The following is a 14,001-nucleotide window of genomic DNA, read 5'->3' on the forward strand; positions in this document are numbered from 1 at the left end:
GTATATTTTTCAACAATTCCGACCGAATGTGTGATTTTAGTGGCATCCACTTGCAAAATAAATTGAATGGCAATGTTTTTAACTTGTAAAAGATAATATTAGTAGCTATTTTTAATATAGTAGCTGTCATTTTGTTATTTTGTATAGTGTAAGGTACATAAAAGATAGGTAACATGGTAAAAACAAACTGTTTAAAATGCATAAATATGTTTAGAGAAATTTAAGAGTAGTAATAGTTCATGTCATACATATAAAATTCAGTTGTAAAAGAAAAAAGACACAGTACTATTTTTTTTATATGTTTGTTTCTAAAATAACCGAACCTCCATTGTTGGCGTTTGGGTGTAATACCGCTAGTGTCCACTACGGGTGCTAGCAGCGATTAGTGGTATAGAGTAGGTGACAAAACGACAGAGGAAGAATAAATCCGGAAGGTGAATATATGTCAAGTCATCGCGGATTGTCTTCCTTTATTTGTACCACAGGTTAGTACAAAGTAGAGATAATTTATACTAACGGCTGTAAAGAGTTTAGAAAGTTGCTAGAGTAAACAGCTGACCGCAAAATGTTTGTTGCAAAATGTGTTGTAGAGCATTTGAACATAAGCGAAATGGCTAACGCTAGCAAGCCTTAATGTACAGTTGCTAGCATGAAGCAGGCTAATTGAAATATGTGAAATGTGTCTGGAAACAAATGGGTAATTGTTGATTAATTAATTAATTAAATAATTAATTATCTTATGATATATGTTGTTATTGTTGTTTTAGTGTTGCTATTTTTGAGAGAAGAAAAAATCCTGAAGGTGAATATACGTCAAGTCATCTCTATACCACAGGAGGGGCAACAATAGGTAAATGTACCGTATTTTCTGGACTATAAGTATGGAGTATAAGTCGCACAATGCCAAAAATGCATAACTATGTAGAAATAAACATACATAAGACGCACTGGAGTATAAGTTGTATTTTTTGCAAGTAATTTATTTTAACTACTTGACCAAAACCGCCATTACATCCTATTGAAAGGCAAGTTCTAACAATAAAATAACAAATATGCTAACACAATAGTTATTCAGCTACACAAAAAATAAACATGAACAGAAAATGTGTCCAGTGTTTATGTAATATAAACAGTTTTTTCCATTTATAAGTCTCTCTAAAGTATAAGCCAACCTATGAAAAAAAGTGCGACTTATAGTCCGGAAAATACGGTAATAATTTTTGATAGAAATCAAACACAACCATTATCTTAAAATCAGCATCCTCCTCTTCTTTACAAACTTTACCCAAACTGTGTTGTGGCTACATGTCTCCAAGATTACAATAGGTGTGAGTGACAGGAAGAAAAGCTCTAACACATCCCTGTATTGGCATTTCACTGTGCTTTAAAGCCCTTAAAAAGGGCCACAAGGTGGCAGAAATGCATTTGATTGGTATCATTTCAATGTAAGAATCACACATAATGCATGCACACACGTTTGTAGCTCCAAATATGAAAATCATAAATAGTTGACAGTGTTATATTGGTAAATAAATACTTATTTCGATGCAAAATAAAGTATTTTTGCCTGAATTAAGCATTTTCAAACATTCATTTATTCATTCATTTTCTACTGCTTATCTTCATAAGGGTCGCAGGGGTTGCTGGAGCCTATCCCAGCCATCTTCGGGCGAGAGACGAGGTACATCCTGGACTGGTGGCCAGCCAATCACAGGGCACATATAGACAAACAACCATTCACACTCACATTCATACCTATGGACAATTTGGAGACGCTAATTAACCTAGCATGTTTTTGGAATGTGGGAGGAAACTGGAGTACCCGTAGAAAACCCACGCATGCACGGGTAGAACATGCAAATTCCTACACTGCGATGGAATTGAACTCAGGTCTCCTAGCCGTGAGGTCTAACCACTCGACCACTGTGCAGCCCCATTTTCAAACATGTCTAAATGAGGTAAAATACAAATATAGGGCTTTTATTTATATTTTTTTTGTTTTGAATAGGCTACTATTACGGACGTAGACGATTCCGAGCTAAAACACAACCTGAATTCCTGATGTCACTTCCTGTCCCCGAGCACCAGAATACATTTACAGCAACACACAAGCCTTACTATGTCTTCGATATTGGGTAATAGCAGTGTAAAGTTGACTATAGGGGTGTTATTCCATGTCTGGTGGGCTCTAATAATGTTAAAGACTGTATTTAGTAGGGTTTCTATGCTCAAAGTACAAAAATATTCCTACTTCCTGGGTATTCAGTTATCACAGTCCGGTCTGGATTTTTCCACTTCACTGTTTCATTTCCAGCAAATCCAGTTTGGGCTCCACTGAATGTTTTTATTATTGCTCCCATATCCCAGCCCCTTTTGGTAATTGAGGTTTCGCATGTCTCAACGAGCCTGCTTCGCTGACATCCAAAGGTGAAAGGTGAAAGAGCCAAGTTAACTCCATCAATCCCCTCGGACAGTTACAAACGAGCCCTCAACTCGTGTCAAAACAATCCCTGGATCATTCCAAGGCCCGGCGGGAGGTGGAAAGAGGAAGGGGTTCAATTCATCACAAGGAACTGTTTTGAAAGTTTTCCCTTCATAAGTGTTGACCAATGCACATGTGTCAGTTTTTTTTTTCCAGCAATGGAGATTCTTGTGAAAATAAAAAGCAATTAATAAAAATTAAAAAAATAAATAAAATAAATAAATAAAAAATTAAATTAAAAAAGGTAGATATTGACTGACTCCGAAAAGAGAAAAAAACAAGCAATTAATAAAAAAAATTAAATTAAAAAAGGTAGATATTGACTGACTCCGAAAAGAGAAAAAAACAAGCAATTAATACAAAAAAATTTAATTAAATTAAAAAAGGTAGATATTGACTGACTCCGAAAAGAGAAAAAAAACAAGCAATCAAAAATAAATAAAATAAAATAAAAAAAGTAAATTAAATTAAAAAAGGTAGATATTGACTGACTCTGAAAAAAGAAAAAAACAAGCAATTAATAAAAAAAAAAATTAAATTAAATTAAAAAAGGTAGATATTGACTGACTCCGAAAAGAGAAAAAAACAAGCAATTAATAAAAAATAAATAAAATAAAATAAATAAATTAAATTAAAAAAGGTAGATATTGACTGACTCCGAAAAGAGAAAAAAACAAGCAATTAATAAAAAAAAAATTAAATTAAATTAAAAAAGGTAGATATTGACTGACTCCGAAAAGAGAAAAAAAACAAGCAATTAATAAAAAAAAAATTTAATTAAATTAAAAAAGGTAGATATTGACTGACTCCGAAAAGAGAAAAAAAACAAGCAATTAATAAAAATAAAAAAATAAATAATAATAATAATACAAAAATTAAATTCAAAAAGGTAGATATTGACTGACTCCGAAAAAAGAAAAAAAACAAGCAATTAATAAAAAAAATAAAAATAAAAAATGTAATTAAATTAAAAAAGGTAGATATTGACTGACTCCGAAAAGAAAAAAACAAGCAATTAATAAAAAAAAAAATAAATAAATTGAATTAAAAAAGGTAGATATTGACTGACTCCGAAAAGAGAAAAAAAAACATCTTAAAAGCTTAGATTAAATAAAGAAATCAATAGCGTTTCTTTGCAATGTGGAGTGTATGCATGTCCACACACACACACACACACACTCGACGTCCTGCAGCAGAAGTGGGTAATAGGGGAGGTCACCAAGGAAACAGACATAACGAAAGCAGTTGTCAGACACAGTGTATTTCAAGAGGAGCATAAACACCCTTTCTCTGCATATATTGTCTTCTGACTGCACACCACCACGCTCAAGTCCAATAACATGAATATTTGATTCCGGATTGTTCCAACAGCTCTGCTGCCTTTATATCTTAGCGCTTGTAACTGGAAAATTGAGGATTTTTTTTTCTTAACAGATACAAAAAAAGGAGATAAGGATTTGTGCTCTTGTTAAGGAGAGGAAGAAGACACAGGAAAAGGTACAAACTCACTAAACAATAAATGACTGCAAACAAAAACGTGTTAAATGTGCATCTTTTCAGTTGATGACCCTGGAGAAGTGTTTGGAGAAGCTATGTGAGGAGAGGGATGATCTGCGAGCCAAGATGGAGGAAATGAGCAGGAAGTGCGTTCAACCGGAGGCCGACTCGGCCGTGAGTCGTGAGGCACTGCAGGCTTGTCACCTGGAGGTGCGCGTCTCACGTTGTCGTGTATTCGTGCATGTGTCCTTGCCAAAATGGCTTCCTGTTTGCTAATTCTTCCACTTGGATCGGAAATTATTTGTAAAATAATAATAGGAATTTTGATCATCACAATAATAACAATAATAGTGATAAAGATGATGATTACAACTGCTTAGACTACTAATAATAATTATACTTAGTGAATAATATAGTAATGTGCATGATACTGCTAACATAATGAAAATATTAATTATTAAAACTACTTATACTAATAATGACTAGTAAATAATAATATTACAAATAAATAGAACAGTCAAATAATGTAATAATAATAATAATAAATTAATTTTTAATAGCAAAAAAGTAGTAATAATGTGCATGCTAATGCTAATATAATGAGGATATTAATTATTAAAATTACTTACACTAATAATGATTCGTAAATAATATTACAAATAAATAGAACAGTCAAATAATAATCATAATAATACATTTTAATAGCAGAAAAATAGTAATAATGTGCATGATAATGCTAACATAATGATAATATTAATTATTAAAACTTCATATACTAATAATGATTAGTAAATAATATTACAAATAAATAGAACAAAGTCAAATAATAATAACAATAATAAATAATAATAATATAACAATAATAATAATAATACATTTATTTTTAATAGCAAAAAAGTAGTAATAATGTGCATGATGATGCCGACATAATGATAGTAATAGCAACATAATGATAATATTATTAAAACTACTTATACTAATAATGATTAGAAAATAATAATATTACAAATAAATAGAACAAATTCAAATATGTGATAATAATAATAATAATAATAATAACAAAAAACAACACTAACAATAATTGGATTGTATGTGGAATACATCACGGTGTGTCAAACTGCCAATTTCATCATTTCAACAGTCACATCCCCAAAAAGTTCCCTTAGTTTTTGTGAGCTTTAAAGTTAGTGGCACATTTCCGTCCTCCCTCCTCCTCCGCCGCCGCCATTCACCCGGCGTCGATTTGAAACGGGCCAAGCAAAGCCGCGCTTAAAGCGAGCCGCGGCGGACCTCTGCAGTCTAACTAGTTGGCTGTCATTAGCCGCAAAGCGTCGGGTTCTCATCCAGATTACAGCGGGATTAACGTGGATGAACTGGAGATGAGTGTTCGGGAGACGGTTTAACTTTCTCAACCTCTTTTCCAACCCCCCCTCGAGAGGTGAGCTGTGGCGGGATTCTTGGTGGAACGCCGCTGGAATAAGCTCGGTTTCACCTCCTGGGTTCCCTGGTGTCATTATGACGGGGGTTACTTTAGAGTAGCTGGAGTTGTTTATCATCCACAGTGGACCATTCGGAGCTTCAACAACATTTTTTGGTAGCTTCAAAAAGTTTCTGAGACTTGGGCACAGTAAGTAACTAAGTAAAGGTATTGCTTTTTCTTTAGCTTTTTTGTGACCATTATCAATTTGATATGTCAGTTGTTAACTCCAAACATGTACTTTGAGTAACTATGTACACAAACGTGCCCGCAAGGCATGCTGGGAGCAGGAATTTGAGTGTTCCATTTTTCCAGCATGCTTTGCGGCACTTTTTTTTTTTTGGTAAAAAGTTGCGTAAGTGATTGTTTGTTGTTTATTAACTACTACAGTAGTAGTAGTTGCCCTGTGTATGTTTACTAAACTGTTAGATGCTGTACTGAGTTTTTTTGTTGTTGTTTGAGCCAGGGGTGTCCAAACTGTGGCCCGGGGAGATATTGTTTTTTGGCCTGTGGCACATTCTAAAAATAGTAAAGAAAAAAAACAGCCAAAATTAGCATTAATTTGACTGGAACTACATCAAAATATTAAGAGTAGTAATTTTCAGAGATTAATATTGCATATAATAATAATAATTATTATTATTATCATAATTATAATAATAGTAATAATAATAATTTAATATAATAAAAAATAAAGTTAAAATATTATGGGAATAAATGCATAATTACAACCAGAATATTATTGGAATAAAGTCAAAATACTCAATGAAAAAAAAAAGTTAAAATATGTGAATAAATGCATAATTACAACTAGAACATTATTGGAATAAAGTCAAAATATTATATGAAAAAATCTTACTATTAAAAAAAATAAACTTACCAAAATTTAGTAAGAAAATTATTATTGTTACAACAAAGTCACAATATCATGGGAATAAAGTCTAAATATTTTAGAAATAAATCTGAATATTATTGGAATAAAGCCATAATATTACAAGAAGAACATTATGAATAATATTTAAAAAGAACTGCAAAAAAAACCCTCAGCAAACACCTTGCTTTAAGCAAGCTAAACTACTTAAGCTGCAAGCTTAAAGGCCCATCTTCCCAGGCTTTGTAGGCCGTGAGCATAATATGAATGCCTTCTTTCAGTTGGCAGCATCAGAGAAGAAGCGACAAGAGCAGCAAATGGAGCTGGAGCTCCTCCGTCAGCAGCTGAAAGGAGCCCGGGAGGAATTAAAAGAGGCCCGTTTGCAAGCGGAGGAACCGAAAGAAACGGCTTCCATTTTTAAACGCAAGTACACGGCCGCAATGGAGAAGGTGTGCAAGGTGCAAGGGCGGGTTGAACATCTGCAGGAGGAGCTACGATACTCCCAGGAACTGGTAAGAATGTCATATATGTTTTTTTTATTTTTTTAATATGATGACATCCATGTCATCGACAGCTGAAGGAGTCCCGACTTGCGAACCAATCAATGGAAGAAGAGCTCTCGGAGCTGAAGCGGCAGCACCAGGAAAAGGTCGGGCAGTGTGAGAGTACGCGGGAGGCGCTCGACCAGTTGACGGACGAGCTCCAGGTCAGCCATAACCGTGTCACCGAGAGCCAGCATAAGGCGGAGCACTTCAGGAGCCTTGCGTGTGGCCTTCAGGGGCAAGTGGACGCCGTGGAGCGGCAGGTTGTAGCACACAGACTTGCTGTGTTTGTGTTCCGTTGTGATTCCGTGCGTCACTGTACACGTTTTTTTTTTTTTTTTTTTTTTTTACGACATCAAGTAACAAATGAATCATCTTTATTACGGAGAAATTTAATTTGGATGAACTTAACTGCTGCCGCCAAGGTCAGACGGGAGGAATGTCATTTTAATCCAATCAAGTTTAATCTGTTGGTTATAAAAGAGTTAGGCCGTTGAAGAATGGCCGTATCTCCGGCCCTTTATTACGCCGCCTAATGACTTTGATTGTGAGGCGCCTATCAAGGGGTTAGGAGTTCGCCACGTTTGCCGCTCATTCGCCGCGTCGCATGACAAAAGTCAAAAGGAGGTACTCAGCGCAAAACAACTTCATAAAAAAAACGCCCACTGATTTAGAATGGGATCTCATCTACCCATATTGTCCCGACGTATTTAGAGTGGAAGTTAGCCATCATTTATTATATAATGCCCCCCCCCACACACACACACACAACAAATCTATATGCAAATGCATGCGTCACATACTAATCATGCGTGTCACATGACACATCAAGGTCATTATCATTTTATATTAGAGCCAAACGATGTGTTTTAAATCCAATCCCATATGTGTGCATGCATCTTTTGGCTGGACGGGGATGGGGCCTTTTTTAAAATTATATAATATAATATATATATATGATATTATATTTTTTTAACCCGTATATTATATTATTATTATATTATTTTTTAATTATAATTTTTTAATTATATTTATTTATTTATATTATTTATTTAATATAGTTTTTATTAATTTAATTAATTAATTTATTAATTTCAAGCGGTAAATGCTCCCGTCTAATAGAGGATCTTTGACTAGCATTTTTGCACATTTACTTCGAAACAACAAAGCGCTGTTTGCATAATAGAAGATCTTTGGCTAGCATTGACCACACAAGACATCTCCTCTTATACAGGATCTTTGACGGTCCTTTTTGTCGCACATCCTTAAAAACAGTAAACGCTCCTGTCTAATAGAGGATCTTTGACTAGCATTTTTGCACATTTACTTAGAAACAACAAACGCGCTGTTTGCATAATAGAAGATCTTTGACTAGCATTGAGGACACAAGAACTCTCCTCTTATACAGGATCTTTGACGATCGTTTTTGTTTGTAGCAGATCCTTAAAAGCAGTAAACACTCCTGTCTAATAGAGGATCTTTGACTAGCATTTTTGCACACTTACTTAGAAACAACAAAGCGCTGTTTGCATAATAGAAGATCTTTGACTAGCATTGAGCACACAAGAACGCTCCTCTTATACAGGATCTTTGATGATCAGTTTGTAGCAGATCCTTAAAAAAGTAGAACACTCCTGTCTAATAGAGGATCTTTGAAAGCATTTTTGCACATTTACTTTTACATTTATATTTACAACAAAGCGCTGTTTGCATAATAGAAGATCTTTGACTAGCATTTAGCACACAAGAACTCTGTTATATACAGGATCTTTGCCAGTCATTTTTGTTTGTAGCAGATCCTTAAAAACAGTTAACGCTCCTGTCTATTAGAGGATCTTTGACGAGCATTTTTGCACAGTTACTTAGAAACAGCAAAGCGCTGTTTGCATAATAGAAGATCTTTGACTAGCATTGAGGACACAAGAACTCTCCTCTTATACAGGATCTTTGACGATCATTTTTGTTTGTAGCAGATCCTTAAAAGCAGTAAACACTCCTGTCTAATAGAGGATCTTTGACTAGCATTTTTGCACACTTACTTAGAAACAACAAAGCGCTGTTTGCATAATAGAAGATCTTTGACTAGCATTGAGCACACAAGAACTCTCGTCTTATACAGGATCTTTGACGGTTCTTTTTGTAGCACATCCTTAAAAACAGTAAACGCTCCTGTCTAATAGAGGATCTTTGACCAGCATTTTTGCACAATTACTTAGAAACAGCAAAGCGCTGTTTGCATAATAGAAGATCTTTGACTAGCATTTTTATAGTGTAAAATCAGCAGAGAGCTGCTGTTATAGCGAGGATCTTTGACAAGCATTTCCGCAATAAGTCCGCGGAAACAGCTCGGCACTCCTGTCATAATAGAGGATCTTTGATTACTTTTTCTGTAGTAGATTTTTAAAAACAGCAGAGTGATCCCGTCACGCAAGAACGTAAACCGTCTTTTTCATGTCGTCGTTTCCTGTTGCCACGTGGTGGCACGGTGACTTAAACAGGAAGTGACCGTGACCGTGCCCCGCCCACATTCTACGCCATTTGTCATTTTAATTCAAGCTCAAAGGCCCTATTGGGAATAACATTTTGACAAAATCCATCCATCTATCAAGGTCGAGGGGGGTATGATGGAGCCTATCCCAGCCGGGGTACACCCTGGTCTGGTCGCCAGCCAATCACAGGGCACGTCTAGACTATTCACATTCACATTAGAGACACCAATAAAGCTAACATGTATGTTTTTGTGGAAACCGGAGTACTCGGAGAAAATATTCTGTATTTGGCACTTTGTAGAAAAAGTTAGGACACCCCTGATCTTGTTGTTTGGGTCATGTAAAATGTAAATTTTCTGATATAAAAAGAAAAAAAAAGCATAGTGATGCATCATCGTGTGCGGTGCAACCAAACACATTTTCCAAGGGCAACAAAACGACTTTTCCGTGTCGCGATAAGCAAGTGTTTGACAACTGGTCCGCTGGGTTTTCCTCATGTAGAACGTGGAGTTGGAGTGTGACCTGCGACTTTATCAGCAGACTCACTCTCACGCCGACGAGGACCACCTCCGCCTGCAGAAGGTACGCAGCCCCACGTCGGTATCCTCCTATTAAAACCGCACACCGCTAAGTGTTTTTTTTTGTTTTTTTTTTCAAGAAAAATGAACACGTCTGTGCAGGTTGCTGCTGGGTTTGACAGTGACAAATATAGTGATGCCATTCACCTTTTCTGCTGTGTGTGTGTTTCAGCGCTGCAGTGAGCAGGGGAAGCGCCTCGTGGAGTGTGAAAAGGTTATTCTACAGATGAAATCAGAGCTGGAGAGACAGTAATAATGGCGTCTATATATGAGAACTCTTCTCTGATCCTTGGTTCTGTCCTTGTCCCCCTTCTCGTGCCCTTCCCATCCCCCCTTCCTCCTCACTCCAGCGCCCCTCCCTTCCGTTCTTTATAGTGTATTCACCAAACGGTACGCCGTAGCTGACTTTATGTAGCATGCAAAATTTAACATCCTCTCTTTAAATCTTTTAATTCGGCTAAGCTCTTCTATATGCTTTCATCTCTCATTTGACGGGCAGTGCATAGACGGGGGTGGGGTGCCCATGTTTTTTTTGTTTTTTTTTTTGCCCTTAGACACCAGGAGCAGGCGAGTCTGAAGCAGAGCATTGTCGCATCCTGCCGCGCGCATCTAAACAGGCGCAGGCAGCTGGAACAGGAAGTGGAGTGGCGGAAGGAGGAAGTTGCACGCTTGCAAATTGAGCTCGGTGACAGCAAGAAGGTGCCAGACTATCAGTCAAAAAATTTGTCAAAAAGAGGAAAAATAAACATACAGTACGATTCCTTATTTATAAATCAAATATTTTCACAGTTAGAGCATAGAAAACATGTTTTTTTTAACACGATTAGAGCCCTCCAGACATGAAACAGCACCCCTATAGTCACCTTTACACACCTAAGTATGCATATTTTTGGACTAATAATTGATTCCAGACCTAGCTCGTACGATTCCTATTTATAAACTGAATATTTTCAGAGTTAGAGCATAGAAAACCTGTTTTTTTAACATGATTAGAGCCCTCCAGACATGAAACGGCACCCCTATAGTCACCTTTACACACCCAAGTATGCATATTTTTGGACTAATAATTGATTCCAGACCTAGCTCGTACGATTTCTATTTATAAACTGAATATTTTCACAGTTAGAGCCTAGAAAACCTGTTTTTTTAACATGATTAGAGCCCTCCAGACATGAAACAGCACCCCTATAGTCACCTTTACACACCTAAGTATGCATATTTTTGGACTAATAATTGATTCCAGACCTGGCTAGTACGATTCCGCTTTATAAACGGAATATTTTCACAGTTAGAGCATAGAAAACCTGTTTTTTAACATGATTAGAGCCCTCCAGACATGAAACAGCACCCCTATAGTCACCTTTACACACCTAAGTATGCATATTTTTGGACTAATAATTGATTCCAGACCTGGCTAGTACGATTCCTATTTATAAACGGAATATTTTCACAGTTAGAGCATAGAAAACCTGTTTTTTAACATGATTAGAGCCCTCCAGACATGAAACAGCACCCCTATAGTCACCTTTACGCTCCGAAATATGCATATTTTTGGACTAAAAATTAGTCATTAAATGATTCCAAACCTGGCTAGTACGATTCCTATTTAAAAACTGAATATTTTCACAGTTAGAGCATAGAAAACCTGTTTTTTTTTAACACGATTAGAGCCCTCCAGACATGAAACAGCACCCCTATAGTCACCATTACACTCCTATTATCCAACATTGGACATAATTTTATTTATAAACTGAATATTTTCACAGTTTACAACCTTCAAAATATGTTTTATTATTGCGGCTGTTGTGAGATCATTCAAACCCGCATTAAAAACCTGGCGAACGGGTCTGGTGCTTGTGTGTCTTCACCGAGCATTACAGTAACATTACTGACACCTAGTGACAAGTGTAAATATCATCACAGATTGAAAATCATCCATGTATATTTAGCTAGCCAGTGGCTAACGTAGCGGCTCCAGCATATAAAATACTAAATTATTATTGCACATTACTTACAGGCAGAAGCGTACTAGAGAGTATTCCGTTACAAATAGCGTACTGTGTCCGTCAAGCCTAACCGGATGGATAGAGTCATCATGTGATTGGTCCGTACTTGGCAGAAAAAAAACGTCCTCGCCGTTAATTAAAACGCCAAACGGCGCCAAGGCTGACGGGGAATTGACTCCAATTACGAGCTCAATGGGACACTTAATATTCAAATGAGTCAAAGTGGCGCCTCTAGCCTGGCAAAGCGCCAACATATCCGGCGGTGCCAGTTTTGCGGGCGTGTCCCCGTATAAGCCACGGCGTATTAGTTAACGTTTATTGGCGCCACGCACGCATTCGTCCTCACAAACACCGTATGAGATCATAGTTCCACATAATGAGTTCCAGCCTTGTAAAGTACACACGTATTAGGGCCATGCATTATGTATACACTCCTGATCATTCCTTATCATTACTCACATGTACATAATTACACACGAGTGGCGTGCTTGGCGTGAACGCTACATCCCGCACGCCCACGCCGCTCCACTCCAGGCGAGGAAAAATACATTTTCTTCAATAAAAACAAAAAAAAAAAAGTAATTGAGTTTTGAAAGCATTCACAAACGACGTCGGCGTACGAGTGGAATGAATCACGAGATGTTCGGATGAGCAATTAACACACTTGAGGATCCGTATCAAGAGTGATTCATGAGGAGATATCCTCAAGTGGCGTGGATTGGGTGTCATCCATAATGTGAACATTTACATCTTGAAGTCCTAGCATAAGCACTCTGAAGAGAGTCAGCACAGAAGCTGGGGAATATTCACAAATATTTCATTTTTTGCACAGAATGTTGGCTGTTTGTCGCAAAAAAAAACATCAATTCACAAAATGTAGCAGTTTTGTGTCAGATTGCGTCATTTTTAGCACTGTAAGTTAGCCGTGGTTGTTGCAAATTTTGAAAAATTAACAAAATATGGAATTTTTGTGACAAAATGTAGCATTTTTAGCATTGTAAGTTAGCCGTGGTTGTTGCAAACATTGAAAAATGAACAAAATATGACATTTTTGGGGGTCAAAGTGTATCATTTTAGCTGTGTAAGTTAGCCGTGGTTGTTGCAAACATTGGCAAATTAACAAAATATGGAATTTTTTAGGCAAAGTGTATCATTTTTAGCCATGTAGCTGGGACATGTTGCTTGCAAAAATTCCAAAATTAAGAAAATACTGAATTTTTGTGACTAAATATCAGTTTTACATTAGACATGGTTGTTGCAAAAATTGCAAAATTAACACAATATGGAATTTTTGGGGCAAAGTGTATCATTTTTAGCACTGTGAGTTAGCCGTGGTTGTTGCAAACATTGAAAAAATAACAAAATATGGAATTTTGGGGGCAAAGTGTATCATTTTTAGCACTGTAAGTTAGCTGTGGTTGTTGCAAACATTGAGAAATTAACAGAATTGTGAATTTTTGTGACAAAATGTAGCATTTTTAGCATTGTAAGTTAGCCGTGGTTGTTGCAAACATTGAAAAATTAACAAAATATGAAATTTTTGGGGGTCAAAGTGTATCATTTTAGCAGTGTAAGTTAGCCGTGGTTGTTGCAAACATTGGCAAATTAACAAAATATGGAATTTTTTAGGCAAAGTATATCATTTTTAGCCATGTAGCTGGGACATGTTGCTTGCAAAAATTCCAAAATTAAGAAAATACTGAATTTTTGTGACTAAATATCAGTTTTACATTAGACATGGTTGTTGCAAAAATTGCAAAATTAACACAATATGAAATTTTTGGGGCAAAGTGTATCATTTTTAGCACTGTAAGTTAGCCGTGGTTGTTGCAAACATTGGAAAATTAACAAAATATGACATTTTTGGGGGTCAAAGTGTATCATTTTAGCTGTGTAAGTTAGCCGTGGTTGTTGCAAACATTGGCAAATTAACAAAATATGGAATTTTTTAGGCAAAGTGTATCATTTTTAGCCATGTAGCTGGGACATGTTGCTTGCAAAAATTCCAAAATTAAGAAAATCCGGAATTTTTGTGACTAAATATCAGTTTTACATTAGA

The 14,001-nt window shown here is 36.2% G+C and overlaps 1 protein-coding gene across 2 annotated transcripts; it reads left to right on the forward strand.

Moving 5' to 3' along the window:
* The first annotated feature begins 395 nt into the window (after window positions 1-395).
* LOC131109109 (uncharacterized) lies at window positions 396-10,781 on the forward strand. Of its 2 annotated transcripts, XM_078790444.1 has the most exons (8): window positions 396-485; window positions 768-850; window positions 4,043-4,189; window positions 6,609-6,839; window positions 6,902-7,132; window positions 9,860-9,940; window positions 10,109-10,185; window positions 10,491-10,781. In XM_078790444.1, the coding sequence occupies exons 3-8, from the start codon at window positions 4,046-4,048 to the stop codon at window positions 10,777-10,779; spliced, it is 1,053 nt and encodes a 350-aa protein (XP_078646570.1). In that variant the 5' UTR covers window positions 396-485; window positions 768-850; window positions 4,043-4,045; the 3' UTR covers window positions 10,780-10,781. The 2 variants fall into 2 exon arrangements, with proteins under 2 accessions (XP_078646570.1, XP_078646571.1); XM_078790445.1 differs by having other exon boundaries at window positions 10,109-10,622.
* The last annotated feature ends 3,220 nt before the right edge of the window (window positions 10,782-14,001 follow it).

Source organism: Doryrhamphus excisus, linkage group LG5, assembly GCF_037039965.1.
Source record: "Doryrhamphus excisus strain RoL-2023G ecotype Guam linkage group LG5, RoL_Dexc_Guam_v1.1, whole genome shotgun sequence".
NCBI lineage: Eukaryota > Metazoa > Chordata > Actinopteri > Syngnathiformes > Syngnathidae > Doryrhamphus > Doryrhamphus excisus.

Bases quoted from the DNA above. Each gene is read 5' to 3' on its own strand.
- LOC131109109 (XM_078790444.1), top strand. From the start codon at position 4,046: ATGACCCTGGAGAAGTGTTTGGAGAAGCTATGTGAGGAGAGGGATGAT. The intron at 6,840-6,901 runs GTAAGAATGTCA...TGTCATCGACAG, and splicing joins TACGATACTCCCAGGAACTG to CTGAAGGAGTCCCGACTTGC. The intron at 10,186-10,490 runs GTAATAATGGCG...TTTTGCCCTTAG, and splicing joins AAATCAGAGCTGGAGAGACA to ACACCAGGAGCAGGCGAGTC.